Genomic DNA, 18,507 nt, shown 5'->3' on the forward strand with positions numbered 1-18,507 from the left:
TTCTTTATACTCAACAATTTCCACTGACATTGCTTTCATTCAGGCTTTATAAACTTTCTTCAATGTCTTCCTAACATATTCTGGCCTCCTGTTCATCTGTGCTCTAATTTATCTTACAAAATATATCTTCCTTAAATAGAAGATAAATTTCCCTAAAATGTCACTCTCCTCAGTTTATCACCATTAATGGCTCCCTATTACCCACAGAGTAACTCCAAATGCCTGAGTCCTGAGTTCAATAGCCTCCGTGATCAGGCCATAGTCCTCTAACATTGAGCATAGTGCAGCACATGACCTAAGCAAGTGACATACCCTACACTGTCCCACCAATTTTCCTTTGTCCAAACAAATCACTATTTTTTAATATTTTCAAGCCATCTTCCATATTATGCCTTGTATAATGGTCCCTTATTTTTAATATTTTCAAGCCATTTGCCACAATATTCCTTCTATAGCAGTCCATTACCAGATGAACTAGCATGTGGGCTTCTCAAGAAGATTCCATATACAGTAGGTCTCTGTATTCTTCACAGCATCCATTTTCCTTTAATAAGTGTTTGTTCAGTGAGATGGAATAGAATGCAATGGAATGAAATGAAATGTCAAATACTTTGGCAGGATTACACCTAAACCATCCCATTACATGACTATATGGATCATTTTAAAGGGCACCAGAAGAAGATATTTCACAGCCTTAGAAATCCAAATGTTTGTGATTAACTACGCTTCAAGGAAAGTATAGGTGACTGAGCTTCTAGAAGGTCATTTAATTTGTATTCATCAGTACTTAAGATAGAATATTTACTAAAATCATAACATGGTGCACATGTCACAATTCTATCTGCAAATTCTAATGACTTGTATGGTAACAACTATGTTGATGCTGTTACTAAGTCAATGTAACTAATAACAAAGGTCTAAACCTCTTACAAGTAATGGAAACTAAGCTTTAAACTTTATTTCGGTATGACTGTGATACCAGACAAGATTCCTAAGTCATATATTTTCTTTTTGATTAAAATACCCTCCAAAAGAGTAAACTTCTTTCCCATTAATGAAAGTTCAAGCCCACAGCAGACTTTTACTCCTCTATAATACTGACACTCCTTCAAGGCAAATCCTTTCATTCCGTATGAACATCACTAATAAAATCTTTCTCTTAAGACAGAAATAACCAACCAGAATTATTTCTGACATGTTCCTTCACAAGAAGATTGAGAGGTTCAATTTGTTCACTCCCAAGAGAATCACTTTTGGGTGACTCAGATCTAAAGTAAACCTCTAAATTCTTTCCCTAAAGCAATAGCAATGAAGAATGACTGGTCTCTTCCAAATTTTGCAGCAAATTGAACTTTTCCCAGTTACTTAGAGTTGAGTTTGGCTAGACTTAAACATAACCACCAATATAGGATCAGTCATTTTACCTTGCCTAATTGGAAGATTCAGTAAACGTGACTTATTTCCATGGCATTTCACAGTGGTTGAATCTCTAGCCTGCCTCATAATAAAATTCTGTTGAAATGAAGACAGCAAAAGATGCTGTTGCAGAACACAGAGAAGCATATCTATAATATGTACGGTGTACATGCAAGATTTGTCCTCCAACTGAGAGTGGCAGAGACACAGAGAGACAGAACCCTGACCTGAGCAGAATTTAAATCCATTTCTAAGAACAAAATCTGTATATTTTCTTTAATTTTGTCATCTGTAATTATTTCTTAGAAAAATAAAGAGGATGACTCAAGGATTTAATGTCTATGTTTATGAAGTTAAAAAAATATAAATGTTATATTGGGTGAGAAGCATAGTGATGCAGCAGGGTGAAGTTGCTTTTCTGACTACTCCAGGGCTACTGATGTATTTTGTTGTTAGAAGGAGAAATGCTCTTATTTTCATTCACTAACAATCCTTTCGAAGAAAAACTGCAAAGTGAATCACTTATTATACAAAGAAGGCTTAAGTTTGAACTCAGTTACCTAAAGAAAGAACATTTATTTATCTCTTCTGTTTTACGAAGCATGGGAAGACTAAGAAAAAAATATGCTCCTTTTAGTATGTACTTCTAAGAAATTATACATACTTCCCATTTAAATAACTTCAATTCCTTTAAATTGTTTGATTTTGTCATATCATTTTCTTATTATAATTACTTCAAGTAATAAAGAGAATTATCAACTATCAGGCTTTCCCTTAGCTATGTAATATGTTTTCCCTTGTATTAATTTTATAAAAATAATATATCATGAAGCGCATTTAAATAGTTAAAGGTGGAAGTTGGTTTCACTTTCTGTGCCAGCCAACCAATTCCTTCTGTTTTTCTTTATGCACTTATATGAATAAATCCTGGATGTAAATGATTAAATAATCAACTTGTATATATTTCTGTTGCTTTCTTTTTGTTTCAAATTATTCTCCTCAAACCAATTTCATACTCATCAAAAATGGTACATTTTCAAGTTATGGACAATCTATTCGAATTTTATGACAATATTAGTCAGATACCTTCCATTCCATTCACTCTAATCTTCTAGAGGACAGTTCAAAACCTTTCTGGTAATTGTCAGAATATGAAGATTCTGGATGGTCTAACCTCAAAGAAAGTTCTGTTCCTGGTTTCAAGGTGAGACCTTTACTAGTAGTTGCCCTAAGGAATTCACACTTATGGTTACCCTACCATTCTCTGCCACTTCTCTCCTGGAGTCCTTCATAGAGGCTTCCTCCCTAGACCCCCTGTATCCATATCCAGCATCCTTTCCTCTGGTGTACAATGTCACTAGCCTTAGTCTTGCCCTTTCCTAAAATGCACAACCTTCCAGAACTAATGTAAACATTAAAACCATGACTGGAAGGAACATTAAAAATCAACTGGTTCAACCCTTTTGTTTCCAAAGTGAAGATATGGAGAACCTGAAAGATTAAATAACTTCTGAAAATTACATACTTAGTTAATGGAAAGCTGAGATAGTACTCTGGCTTCCCAGGAGAGAAGGTTGGCTTAGGTTTGGTTTGTCCCCAAACAGACCCTAAGCCAAATATTTGGGTACAAATAGTTTATTTGAGAAGTCATCTCAGGATATATAATGAGAGGGTAGGAGTGACTGTGAGACAGTTTACTTCACAGACAACTGGGATCCAGCCTTGCTGGGAAACCTCTGAGAAACTGGGAAATAAGAGATGCCTTGGGGAGTTCCCTGGTAGCTGAGTGGGTTAAGGATCCAGTGTTGTCACTGCTGTGGCTTGGGTCACTGCTGTGGCATGGGTTCGATCCCTGGCTGGAGAACATCCATATGCCATAGGCATTGCCAAAAAAAAAGAGAGAGAGAAATGCCTTGGAATCATCGCATCATGAGGCAAGGAATCTAGGGTATTTGTCCATCATCTCTCCTTGATTAATGGCAGCCATGACAGCACTACTCTACTTTGTGCCCATGTTCAAACTGACTCAGGCTCTTCTGCGGCCACTGGTGCATACAGGAAATGCACACAACTTTCAGTGTAGACCAAAGGGAAGAGAATGGCCACAGGGCCTACAGAGGAATATGTGATTCATACAGAAAGAGGTCTAACATGGGATCTAACTTCTTTACCAGGTATTCAATTAAAATCCATATGACAAGTTAGCCTCTTTTAGTAACAATTTCTATGTGATAATTAGAATACAATTGATACTTAATTTTATTCCCGACGGTTTAGTAGGTGGGGATTACCATAGCTATAGCTCTCCCTAAGCTGCTGTGACCAAAGGCTGGTTTTGGCAGTAGCTATAGCAAGAACCAGACCCATTTGTCACTGAACCTGAAGTTCCTTGAATAAAAAAGAACCCTGGGACTTAGAAAGAAAGGTATCTTTCATCTGCATGCAAGTACTGTGAAGCTAGCTCTGGCAAAATGTTATAAAAAAAGAGAATGAAGTTGGGTGAAATGCAGATTTAGGAGGTATGGGTTGAGGGGGCAGATATTTCCTTTCAAAGCCATAAATCTAAGCAGCACAGAATCCTGAGCAGAGTTGTCAGATAAAATACAAGATGTCCAGTAAAATCTGAATTTCAGCTAAACAAAAAATAATTTGGGACATACTTAGACTAAAAAAAATTCACTGTTTACATGAAATTCAAATTTAACTAGCCTTTTTGTATTATTTTTATTTGCTAAATCTGACAACCCTAATCTTGGGCCAATCATGAAGGTTCTTCTGTGTGTCTGTGTCCTGATGGACTGAGCAAGGCCCTGTTCCTACAATAAAACCCAGAGCTAGTTTTACAAGGTTATTAGAATGAAGCACTGTCATAATTTGTGGAAAACATGATGTTATATATAGAAAGACATAAAGACTTCATCCAAAAACTGTTAAAACTAATAAATTCAGTAAAGTTACAGGGTACAAAACCAGTATACAAAACCCATTGCATTTCCATGTACTGGCAAAACGACTATCAGAAATGGTAATTTTTTAAAATCCCATTTACAAGTGCATTGAAAAGAATAAAATACACAGCAACAAATTTAACAAAGGAGGTGAAAGACCTGTATGCTGAAAACTGTAAGACACTGATGAAAGAAGCTGAAGAAGAAACAAACAAATAGAAAAATATTCTGTGCTCATTGATTGGAAGAATTAACACTGTTAAAACATCCACAGACCCAAAGCAATCGATAGATACAATACAACCCCTATCAAAATTCCAAATGTGTTTTTCTTGGAAATAGAACAAACAATCATCAAATCTGTATGGAGTCACAAAAGACACTGAATAGAAGTCTGCTTATGGTGCAGCAGGTTAAGGATCCAGCATTGTCACTGTAGTGGCTTGGGTCACTGCTGTGGTTCAGATTCAATTCTTAGCCCAGGAATTTCAGAATCTGTGGACACGGCCAAAAAAAGACACTGATGGGAGTTCCTGTCGTGGCTCAGCAGTAACACAACTGACTAGTGTCCATGAGGGTGCAGATTCGATCCCTAGCCTTGCTCAATGGGTTAAGGATCTGGTGGTATCATGAGCTATGGTGTAGGTTGCAGACAGGGCTTGGATCTGGCTTTGCTGTGGCTGTGACATAGGCTGGCAGCTGCATCTCTGATTCAACACCTAGCCTGGGAACTTCCATATGCCACAGATGGAAGGAAAAAAAAAAGACACTGACTAGCCAAAGCAACATTGAGAAAGAAGAATAAACATGGAGACAGCACACTCCATGATTTGAAACTACATTACAAAGCTAAAGTAACCAAAACAATATGGTATTGCCATAAAGACAGATACATAGATCACACACTGGAATATTTTATATATTCCATAAAAGAGCCACAAAAAAGAATGAAATCTTGGCCATTTGTGACAACTTAGATGGATCTTGAGGGGATTATGGTGAGTGAAATAAATCAAAGACAAATACTATATGATTTCATTTATATGTGGAATCTAAATATCATAAAAAAACAACAAACTGATAAAATTTATACATACAGAGAACAGAATGGTGGTTGCCAGAGGGGAGGCGGGTTGGGCATTGTGTGTAATGGGTGAATGAGATCAAGAGGCACAAACTTTCAGGTATAAAATAAGTAAGTCCTGGGGATGTAGTACACAACATGGTAACTATAATCAATAATATTGTAGTATATATTTAAATGTCAGAAGAATAAAACTCCCATTCCAAGGGAAAAAATTATAATTTCGTATAGTGATGAATAGTAACTAGACTTACTGTGGTAATCATTTTGCAGTGTCTACAAATACTGAATCATTATGTTGCACATATAATATGAGTATGATGTTATACAGATTATATATCAATAAAAAATGGATGCTAAAAAAGGAAATATATCTGTAGAAATTCTAATCAGAGAAACAATAAATGAATTCTGGGCAACCATGGAGTATAATTGTAAATGTACAAGTAAACTGAAGAAAGGTAAGATGGAAATAATAAAATTATTAGAGGCTATATTTTATAGGAAAACCATGTTACAGATGTTTATTTTTATTAAGTTTGGCCTGCTCCAAGACCTTTTGAATCGAAGGTAAAAACATGTTTAAAAAATCTTATCTTATACTTAAATTTGCTTTGCAGGTAATCCCTACAGAGATCTTCCAAGAAACCAAAACTTTAATAAATCACACAGTCAAGCCAGCATTGTTCTCTTCCAGGAACATATTTGATTTTTTTTTTCAAGTATGAAAAGCCTAGCTATTTTGTATTTGAAAAGTAAACATTGCAAAAATATTAAGTAAACCTTATTTTAAAACTCTTTTCAGTTGAAGTTTTAATTCTTTCTCATCTGCAAACCATGACAGGATATGTACATAATACACATACATATAGAGTTTGTTACCCACAAGAAAGCAAACAGCATAAATTACACTAACCTTATGTTGTTGTATTTGGTGTTTTAGGTCCTCAAGATCAGGTCCAAGGGGTTCTTTTTCCATTTTCCTTGTTTTTTCTTCTGTTTTTGTTAGCCAGTCATTTAACTCTTTCAGTTGCTGATTCTGAAGATCCATCAGGACTTTATGTAAACTGAAAATTTGAAAGATGCCTATTATTATCTCTCTCCAAACAACTTTATTTACTATTATTACACCTGTTACTGGGTAAAACAATTGATATTTATAACTAAATGTGTGTTCACATGGTTGGACATTTAGAAAAAGGTAAGAAAGCCCATAATCAATCACCTCTGAAGTTATTCTTTCTCCAACTTCTAGTTCACACATCCCAATTTTTAGAAAGTTTCACATAGCTATCTAAATGTGAATATGAAAACTAAAGTGCAAGCCACCTCTGGTAATTGAGCTAGTAGTATATCCCAGCAATCATTTGTTTATATTTCCATTTTCATATGTGTGGTGATAAAAGATGGCCACAAATTCTTTGTCATGCCATCATGAGATGGAATCTCTTTTGCATGTTCATGGATATGGATGGGCCTTGTGATTTATTCTGACCAATACAATATGGCTGAGTGACATTACATGAGTTCCAAACATAGGCTATCAGAGAACAGGCAACACTTGGATTCTCTCTCTTGGAACTCAGCTTCCATGCAGTAAGGAAGCTCAAGCTAGACTACTGAATGATAAGAGACCATCTTGAGAGTAACTCTGGAGGGCAAAATGCTATCATAGAAGTTGAGGTTTCTGATGAATTCAACCCACTGCATGGTCCCAGCCATACCACAATCACAGAACAAAAATCTAGATGAGCCCTGCTCATAATCTTGATCTAAAAAATCAGGATTTAACTATGGATTTTGTAGTAAGCCACTGTATTAAGTGAAAGAGTGTTTTTTCAAAGGTGTATACAATAGTGGGTTGGGTAATGGCTTTAAAATCCAAAAGCTTGGTTGTGGTTCACAGCCTGGCTATATGCCCTAGAACTAAGTTCTAAAACCTCAGCTTGAATATTAGCATCAGGGACATAAAATAATATCTTGCCTATCAATCACACAACTTCATAGTAAAAATGAAAATTAAAATTTAGGTTATTTTATCCATTAATTCAACAAAAACTTGAGACCCAAATGAGAAGTATTAATACCTGTTTTAAGGTAAATATTCTTTATGGAGGCATGTTTAAAGCATCTTTGAAAATCATAGTACACTGAACACTGAACTTACAATGTGAATAAGGAGGATGTAATTAAAATTAAAAACTTACTACTGTGATTTATAAAATCTTCACCAGAAACTTCCATTAGAATATTTAAACATACAAAATATACACAAAACTGAGTGTTTAAAATAATTTAGATTACACCATTTACCATTACACCTTTAACCTTTTAGAGACACATGTCCCTACAGACACATGTCCCCTGAGGCACATGGTAATCAGCAGTCTATGAGAATGAGCTTTCATTTATCAAACAGAAAAATCAGACATTTTCCTTTTATGGGAAAAAACAAAGATAAAGCGTCTGTTTAAGTGGAAGCAAAAACTCAAAGCTGCTAATTTAAGGTTCTTAGACAATGAGCACCATCCTGGCATTGCAAGGTGTGTAAATCTTTTATTTTATTGGTTCAGTCTATCCCTTGAATCTGACTTGATAATAAGATTTCATGAGAATTCGCTGCAATATCATTCCTTGTGTTTGTTGTCTTTCTTGCCTGGTTGGTCATTACATTGAGCTAAAAATCTCACATTTCAAAAACTAAAGAAAAATTCCCATATTATTACCTATACTTGAAGAAATGTTTTAAATAAAACACATGCGTAAATGCTAATAAGGGATTCCATGTTAAAACATTGTTTTTTTTAAACTTTTTACAGACATTTCATTCAACAAATATTCACTGACTTCCGTACCTGTGCTGGAAACTATTTGTTAGGAACGTCCAAAAGAAAATACCTACTCTCCTATTCAAGTAGCTGAGAAATTTTATAGAAATTCATATACTGACAATTGCAATAGTACAAATAAATCATTACAATTGGATTCATATACATTCAGAGGATACAGAAAAGAGGGTCCAAGTTAACCTAGGATCATTATGAATGGTATCATTACACAACACATAGCCTGAGAGTTGAGACTTAAACTGTCACATGCTTATTAAATATACAGTTATTGAGTACTTAGGTATTATTATTGGAGAGGTGAGAAAGACCCACACAGCCTCTTACAGTCACAGAGCTTATATTCTGGGGATGGGGCCACAGATAATGTATATCTCATTAGGCCATTAGTTTATTATAATTGTCATCATGCTATGAAATGAGAGTAACTGAATTGAGTTTGTGAGGTAAGGAAAGGCTTTTCTGAAGCACTAATATTTGAATAACTCTAAAGTCTAAAGTAAGAAGAAGTAGTGAAGAGGAAGAGGTAAATACTTCCAAATTGAAGGAACCACCTGTGTTCTGAGGCATATGAGAGAACCAGGAAAGCCAATACAGCTTGATGATGTAAGGTGTGGGAGAGCTATACAATGCCATACTCTACACCAATCCATGGGTCTGGGAAATTTCCTGAGTTCTGCCTAAAAACCTGAAGTCTGAACCTTGAGTATTCTTTTGTGTTTCATAGTGGTTTCACCTTACAAACCTGGACTCAGAGACTAACCAGTAAGAACTGATGACCCAGTAAGCACTTTGTCAGGTACTGTATCTTTTAAAGGTGGAGTGTAAATATGTGTTGTTGAAGGTCCTTGGAGGGGCCTGCATGGCTGTGTGGCAGGTAGTGTATAGAGACACTCAATGTGCAGCCTGTGTAGTTCAATATTTTTAATGACTGGTACAATCACATCCATGTTTCCCAGCCAAACAGAGCCCTGCTTTTCCTTGCTAGACCAATGGTTCTCAAAGTGTGCTCCATGATGATGACAGAATCATCCTATCCCCTGGGATCTTGTTAGAAATGCAAATACTCAGGTCCTGCCCCAGACTTACTAAATCGGAAACTTAGGGTAGAGCCTAGGAATCTGAATTTTAACAAGACTTCTAGGTGATTCTGAGGCACAATCAAGTTTGAAAATCACTGTTCTAGATAGTTTAACATACATCCACAACTCACCCCAACTCTATTGAGACTTAATATAAGGACAAATGCCAATGGTTAGGAGTTATTGGGAGTTATTTTGACTTCAGACTTTTTTTTTTTTTTTTTTGCATTTTAGGGCTGCACTAGTGGCATATGGTTCCCAGGCTGGGGTGGAATCAGAGTCACAGCTGCCAGCCTATGCCGCAGCCACAGCCACAGCCACAGCCACATCATGGGATCCTAGCCGTATCCCTGACCTATACCATAGCTCATGGCAATGCCGGATCCCAAATCCATTGAGCAAGGCCAGGGACTGAACCCAGGGTCTCATGGATATCAGTCAGGTTCATTTCCGCTGCGCCACAGTGGGAACTCCCAACATCAGACTATTATTACATTCTCACCCTAACTTCACCTCCACTCTCAGAGAAAACTGCCTAAGAATTGGTTCTGACCTGAAGCTCCAAAGTCAAAGATTTCATGTCTGAAGCCTGAAGTTAATCTTGGAGTAAGTTTGAAAACAGAAAGATACAAATATGGTGGTATATACGATCAACATGAAAATGCATAGCATTCATCTCTTTGTGGAAAGCATTCAGAGAAGATATGTTTTTACCTATGTAAATATTTCTTTTCTTTACCATCAGCCTTGTTTAGATATTGGCAAATAGTAGTCCATATGCCTGGTTTGGCCTCCAGGTAATTTAAAAGAACTGAAATCATTGATAATATTAAAAATCATGAGACACCCCTTGCAGACCTCAGACCTTGCCACTCTTGAAAACCTCTAACAGGATGCAGCAACATTAAACCTGCCTTCCCACGTGGCAACAATCTGTAAAGTTGACTATTAACTGCGCTTTACAGACCAAGCACCATGAGATCTCAGTTTGTCATAGTCCCCACCATTCCTGTCCTCTTTTATACCCAACTCACTTCACTCACTTATGTTATCCTTCTCACTCCTATATACAGGTGTTTGGATTAGCTGCCTTGTGATTTCAGTCACGGCTTCTCACAGTGAAATATTCATACAGAACACCTCAGGATTCTGATTGACATTCAAGGGGTCAAGCCTGTGAATTTTCATCTTTAATAAGCTTCCAGATGAAGCCATTGCTGCTGCCCAGTGGATTACACTCTGAATAACAAAAATCTAAGTGGGAAGAATGTATATTTGAAAATCACTTGAAACCTTGAAAACAAGGTTTGTGTTTGTGTGTGTATGTGTGTGTGATCCATTAGCTATCCACTGTTCAATCTCAAAAGGTTAAGGAGCTATCCATTAGTCCGATGCTGGCAAGAAAATATAAAAACCCATCATTTCAGGATGCTCAAACACTCCCCTTCAATATTCTTCTAGACTTGGAGAGTTGATAGGACCACTGAAGCTGCCTTCCTTCACTGACCCCCATGATATTTCACAATGAATGTTATATAATTAGGGAATGTGCTCATTCTAGTTATTGCATCTAATATAAAATTCATTTAAGTTGAAACAAATCCCAAAGGGTCAGATACAACTTTCTTAGGGTGAAACTTAGAGGAAATAAACCTAGGAATAAGATATTTTGGGAATAAAGGTGATGTCCATGTGGGGAACCTCTGTGAAGAGCTTAACTTTGTATGGTTTGCTTTTGGAATCTAGGAACAATTATTTCTAACATAATGTTCAAAAATGTTTTTTCTTTTCCAACGGTGTTACTTTAGACACTCTAAATGTTCAGCAGTGTCTGCTCCAGTCCTTATTGTTTTCTGCACACGGGGTGAATGAAATTAATTAACAGGCAGTGAAAGATACTTGGCTTCCTTGGCTCACCTAGACCTGGGGAGAGAGCAGGTGAATTATAGGCTGGAGTTTTGGACTGAGCAGCAGGGAAGTGACTAGTGGCCCATGGCAATGTCAGAGCAGAGGAAGAAGCGTGAGGAGGCACTGCTATCAGAAGGTCAGTTTAAAAGCCTTCACAACACAAATGCCCTGATTTTCAAATGTGGTAGAAGAAGTGGTAACTTCAGGGAAGGTGGAGGCTAACTACCCCTTGGGTTAAAATGTTTTTTTAAACTAATTTTTAAATATATTAGTTAACGTATTCAACTGTGATAACTTCGCTGTTAGGCATTAAATACACTATTTCAGTGGATCCTAAAGGATGACATATAATCCATTTGTAGATTGCAGAATGATTTCAGAGGCACAAAGGAGAAATTTAGAAGTAATTTTACTATGTCTTAGCATATGTGCATGTATATATACTTTTTTGTTTTATTTTGTTTTTTTAGGGCTACAACCGGGGCATATGTAAATTCCCAGGCTAGAGGTTGAATCAGAGTTGCAGCTGTTGGCCTATGCAACAGCCACAGCAACATGAGATCCGAACCACATCTGCGACCTATATCACAGCTCATGGCAATGCGGGATCCTAAACCCACTGAGAGAGGCCAGGGATCAAACCTGCATCCTCATGGATGCTAGTCGGGTTTGTTACCACTGAGCCACCACTCCTATATATACTTTTATATAGTGTGTATATATGTGATTTTAATGTATGTATGAAATTCTATAGCTTAGGATAAAAAAATCAAATAAAATTAAGTATTAAACATAGTTATAAGGAGGAATGCAGAAATGGAAGAAATTGTGAAGGTGGAGCATGACTGACTTGTGTTTGAAAAATACTGAATAATTACATTTGGTCTTCATTATCACCTAGTAAGGTAACTAATACTGTTGTTATTTTATTTCTTAGGTCTCTGGAACTTGGAAAGGGTAAACAACTTGCTCCACATATCTAAGTGACATGTTAAGCCAGTAAATACATACTAAGCTGTGACCCAAGTCTATCCTCTTAACCTTGAATAATTTTCCTTCTTTATGTATAAAATGTTGTATTAGGTTGAGTCATATGAAGTTGCTGATATTAGAAGATTTTATGGCATGAAAACGACAGTTTCATTTTGTTCAGCCTAAAATATTAAAATGAAAAAGAAAGTCCACATTTCCAACTAACATTCTCAAGATGCAAATAAATTAGGGAAATTTATCAAATTCACAAAATAAAAATCTACCACCCACAGGCAAGGAAGCAGTTTGCATTTTTCTTGGTTTCATCTTACAGTTTTCAAGTGATCATTTAAAAGGAACATAAAATCAGAATTAGAATGGAGCATAAATATATGGCTGGCTCTAGAGAGAGGAGTGGAATTGGAATACAATAGCTCTGGACGGGAAATGGTCCTGACAAAGTCTAGAGGCAGAAGCATGTCAGGATATGGTACTAAAAACTTCTGCAGCCAACCTCCAACTGCAAATGTATCTGAGGAAGACTAGCAAAACCAATACATTGGACGAACTAGGGACACTGATGGCTCAACTAAGTCACAGACTTAATGGTGTCAAGTCACCCAACTTGTGGATTGTAACATAAGATAACAGCTGCCCTTATGGTTTTAACCAGTGTACCCTAAACTTTAATGTGCATATGAATCACCAGGGGAGTATGTCCTATTATGGGCTCTAAGTCAGTAGGTCTGGTATAGACTCTGTAAGTTCTAGGGGACTACAATTAAACATTTAAAAATTACCAAGGGGTAAAACTCTTTAGGAAGACAAGTTCTCAGGCTGAATTTCCTGGTATTCATAATTATTTGTTTATATGCAACATACGGAAGTTTCCAGGTAGGGGTCGAATTGGACTTTCAGCTGTCGGCCTATACCACAGCCACACCAACACAGGATCCAAGCCACATCTGTGACCTATATGACAGCTCATGGCAACGCTGGATCCTTAACCCACTGATTGAGGCCAGGGATTGAACCCACACCCTCATGAATACTAGTTGGGTTCATTATGGCTGCGCCACAACAGGAACTCCTTTATATGCAATTCTTAAATAAGAAATATAGCTAACAAAAGTAGGTAAAGTATTATTATGAATTTCTAAGATAACAAAAGAATCACTAGTGATGATCAATAAACATGTGATACATTCACAATATAATACTATGATTAAAATGTAAATAAAACATATTTTTGGCCAGTATGAATTATAGAAATTGAATTTTTAATGCATTTTTAATTTTAACTATCAGTAAAATCACACTGATAAAAACTAATTTATTCACTTATTCAAACTGATGGCTTGAAAATCTTAGCAAAATGCTTTTAATGAATAGATTATATAGTTTTGATTTTACCTCATAAATTGCTGACATAAGCTCAAATGTGTAATCGTTTTAACCCCCTTAAATGGGTTTTTATTTCATTTACTCGGACATAAAAAAGAATGAAATGATATCATTTGCAGTAACATGGATGGACCTAGAGATTATCATACTACGTGAAGTAAGTCAGACAGAGAAAAACAAATACCATATATCACTTATATGTAGAATCTAAAAATATGATACAAATAAACTTATTTACCAAACTTAAATAGGATCATAGACATAGAAAGCAAATTTATGGTTACCAAAGTGAAGAGGGAGGAGGAATAAATTTGGAATTTGGGATTAACAGATACACACTACTATATAAAAAATAAACATCAAGGACCTACTATATAGCATAGGCAACTATATCTAATACTCTATAATAACACAAATAGGAAAATAATACAAAAAAATGGATATATGTAAACTGTTTCACTTTGCTATACACCTAACACGACCTTATAAGTCAACCATACCACAAAAGAATTAAAAAAGAAAAGAAAAATAAAGTTAGTAACTTATTTCCTGGAGTGGGGTGGGGCAGAGAAAATGGTCATTGAATGTGATGTTTAAGTTCAGTTTTTATTCAAACTATCAGAGTCACAGAAAGGTGAATTAGTGGAGTTTGACTCTAGCCAGGTAATTATAGTGATTCAAGGGTTAAAAATGACTGTATTGTTTTTCAGGACTCAGGCATAATTTTTACATCAGCCCTTGGATGCTCATGAGTGGCAAATGTTTTGGAGGCTGATTCCAGGCAGCATGGCCATATCAGGATTAACATGAATTAGAGGCATGAAGATAACATGGAGGGAGGTTTACGATGCATAAAAATGTCTTTATCCAATTATTTATAAGCTATTAATACTTCATAAGAAATACATTACCTATTAAATTGTAATTTTGACCTTTCACAATTTAGGGCTTTTAAATAAAATTTTATTTGTAAGGAACGAATTTTATTCATCATTTGTCAGACAAAAGCGATATTACTATAATTTATCCTAATGATGCAGGAACTGATATTAACCCCTATTTACACTTGGAGAAACAAAGGTTTACCTGAGTCAAAAGGCAAGTAAGGTGAGGTGGGAAAGTGGGAATCAGATTTGTGGTCCTGGAGTTCCAGTCGTGGCTCAGTGGTTAGCGAATCCGACCAGGAACCGTGGGGTTGTGGGTTCGACCCTGGCCTCACTCAGTGGGTTAAGGATCTGGTGTTGCCGTGAGCTGTGGTGTAGGTTGCAGACGTGGCTCGGATCCCACATTTCTGTGGCTCTGGTGTAGGCCAGTGGCTACAGCTGCGATTAGACCCCTAGCCTGGGAACCTCCATATGCTGCGGGAGAGGCTCAAGAAAAGGCAAAAAGACAAAAACAAACAAACAAAAAAAAACCCTTTCACATTGTTGTTATTGTATACTCTTTCCTAAGAATCTTGCTATTCATAAATCACTAATAAGTGATATCAGCATTGAGGATTGAATAAGACATGACCAGTACCATTTTTGGAGCTTCTAAGAAAGCAGTAAATATGTTTGGTCCACCGTGGTTGATAGCCTGAGATCTCATTAAATTTCAGATTTCTGATTCTGTGGCATGAGGCCTGAGACTCTGCATTTTAAATTAGTTCTCAGATGATGTTTTGCTAGTGGTTCTTGATCCACCTTGATCTGCAAAGAATTCTTATTTTAACATGATGGGGAGAATAAAAGAATGAATTGATGAAACTGTGATATAAAATAACAAGTAAGAATCTGAGATTATGCATTGTTAAAAAGTTCACTGCAACAAATTCATTTAACAGATTAGAACTCTTTAAGAAAGTATTTATTCATCCATTCATTCAGATATTCACATATGTAATGTCAGTCACTTCACTTGGGAGGAAACAACCCACCCATTTGTTCAGCGCCTCTTTTGCTCTATTCACTCTCACATATGTTATCTCATTTCCACAATGGAATAGACATTTGAAAAACAAAAAAAAAGATGAGCCAGAGTTGTTAGACATATTTTTCTCCCCAGAGTGTTGATGGTGATTCACAATTATTTCCTATGACACAGCTTATATTTTCACCCAGATACTATTCATCTCTCTCCTGCTGATGTAAACCAGAACATAACTTTACTTGACCTCCTTACTGACTTGCCTTCATTTTTTTCCCTCACCATCACAAAGGTTTTAGTTTCCCCCTGCATGTCCTAACCACAATTATCAGAGAAGCTGATGGAACTTGCTGTGCTTATCTTTATGAGTCCTTGTAGAAATGTCAGTAAATCTCTTTTGCTCTCTGCAGGTTGCATTTTTCAATCAAATTAATTAGTTTATTCATAGAGAAGAAAATCTTCTGTTGTCCCTATGCCAGTAGTCTTCTTGTACTTCCACAGTGGGAGGTTTTGTCTTTTTCTTCTCTCTCCCTCACCTCCCACCATCCAAGGGTATTTTGCCACACAAAACGAAACAAAACAAAAACAAAAATCATTTTGCTGACTCTTCTGAAGGTTTCCAACTCGAGCCTGTCAACAGATACTGTCTTTCTTAATTATTTTAATTTTGCAATCAATGGCACTTAGTTCTTCCATTTCAATCTCATACACATTGGTAAATATTGGTAAATGACTAACAGCAGCATGTTTGTGCCAAAGTAGTGTGTGACTAGAGACATCTTAACGAAGTTCTTTACTATATTAACTTTAGCTTCATCATCAATTCCTGCTCATAAAGAGGAAAGAAATTAATAAGGAAAAAATCAGTGAGAATAGAGTAAAATGGAAGAAGAAAGGCAGAAGCATCTACATGTTTTTTTTAAAGTTTTCTTTGCAAGGAATTTATAAATATTTCTATAATAAAACTAAAACTTCAAACATGCTCATGTTCCCTTGCCCCCACAGAAAATACCCACAAACAAATCCTTTGGGGAAAAAAATGAGAGAGGCAATGAGAACAGGCTGGAGGAAAAAACAAAGAATGAAAAATATATACAAGGCAGAGTTATAAGGTATGGTTAAAATAATCCATGACTAGTCATCTCATAATAATGATCACTCTTTGCATTTCATAATAATTTTACATCCACAATCTATATATTTTTTTGTATCCTATCTCAGCCAGTATCTTTTAGAGGTGTGTCAGACATGGAACTGCTGCTGTTTCAGAAATCAGTAACCAAGGACCACAGAGAGGAAGTACGCCACCCAGTTCACATAAATACATGTTTGAGAAAGTAAGACCGTATCCCTTAGGCGAATGAGAGTAGCTTTAGTGTAAGTTGGAAATGAGAGCATTTTTTTACCCTTGTATTTTTAAAATTTCTTGTTTTCTTTGAAAATTGTGTGTGTGTGGATTGTCAGACAAACAAACCATCCAGACAAGATTATGTGCTAAATGCAGTTCCATACTAGTGTCTTATTTTTAAAAAGTCTATGTTTTAGCAAAAGCTATGCCAGCTAAGAGGCTGCCCTTGCCTTCTGAAGAATCATTTTAAAAGCTTAAATACAAACCAAGGTCCATAAGACTTCCCTAAGGACAGATTATTTTTTAGGTCAGTCTTATTTTAGTGATATTGCCATATTAGGTTTTGCATCCTCCAGTAGGATGGGTGTGAGTAAATTACACAGGTATGCATGTGTCCTCTGTCATCCATGTATGCATGTGTATGTGTGTGAATGTGTGTGTGTGTGTGTGTGTGTGTGTGTGTGTGTGTGTGTGTGTGTGTTCTGTCATCCAGCATCTAAAGGTAGGTATCTCTTTAACAGGGAATTTTTTTTTTAAGATTTTTATTTTTTCCATTATAGTGTTCTGTCAATTTTCTACTATACACCAAAGTGATCCAGTCACACATATGAATATACATTCATTTGACACATTATCCTTCATCATGCTTCATCCCAAGTGACTAGATATAGTTCCCAGTGCTATACAGCAGGATCTCATTGCTTATCCATTCCAAAGGCAATAGTTTGCATCTATTAATCCTGGATTCCCAGTCCAGCCCACTCCCTCCTTCTCCCCCTTGGCAACCACAGGTCTGTTCTCCCAGTCATGGACTTGGGGGATTATTTTAAATTAACCTATTTTAAAATGTTATAATAACATATTAAAAACTTGGGATTTTAATTTTAGGTTGAATTCACCCTTTCTTGCAACTCAGTCTCAAGTTGCAATTAATTGTTAGTATGAATAATCAATCCTATATTGTTAGACCTATTGAAAAAGGAGAGTGAGAAACAATGGAGATATTCAGCCTCAGGAGGAGGATGGAAAAACAGAATGCAGGAAGGAAAAGAAAGTGGTGCCATATGGGAAAGTCAGTAAAAAGGGAGGCTGGATTTTAAAGACTTTCAAATTTTATCTGAGGTTGCTCTCTTTAAGTTGAACAGATGGGTACAAATAGAAATTGCAACCTGAAGAATGTTGGCATATGACCACAAATAGGAGGCTCTATATCTTATGATTTACAATGATAAATGGGTGGCATGAACAAGTTGATCCTTGGGCCTGGGGGGGCAGACTGAATAGTTATAATAGGGCTTTTACAATTCACACCTCTAGGGTTACTTGCATTTTTCAAAGGAGCACAGTTGCGGAAAAAGTCAATATGCATAGACCAGTATCTCCTGGTTTGGGACACCAATACTTGTGAAAATTCTATGTTATATATGCTTTACTTATTCTTTCAAAATACATGGGCTTAAAAATGTGTTTTCCCCCTCCCTATTGTCACACTATAACTTAGTACTTGAACAGCAATCCTCCCAGCAATATCTAATGAGTTTCTCTGGTCCTATTTTAAAGGTTTTAATCTTCATAAATAATAGCTAAGTAA

At 36.2% G+C, this 18,507-nt stretch overlaps 1 protein-coding gene across 6 annotated transcripts in view; it reads right to left on the minus strand.

The window, feature by feature from the left end:
- DMD (dystrophin) overlaps positions 1 to 18,507 on the minus strand; it is a 2,144,556-nt gene that overhangs the window by 1,562,660 nt on the left and 563,389 nt on the right. For all 6 annotated transcript variants that reach the window (XM_047764837.1, XM_047764839.1, XM_047764840.1 and 3 more), the window contains one exon: positions 6,365 to 6,515. In XM_047764837.1, coding sequence (XP_047620793.1) covers positions 6,365 to 6,515 — 151 coding nt within the window. The remainder of the gene's footprint in view (positions 1 to 6,364; positions 6,516 to 18,507) is intronic.

Source organism: Phacochoerus africanus, chromosome X (genome assembly GCF_016906955.1).
Source record: "Phacochoerus africanus isolate WHEZ1 chromosome X, ROS_Pafr_v1, whole genome shotgun sequence".
Taxonomy (NCBI): domain Eukaryota; kingdom Metazoa; phylum Chordata; class Mammalia; order Artiodactyla; family Suidae; genus Phacochoerus; species Phacochoerus africanus.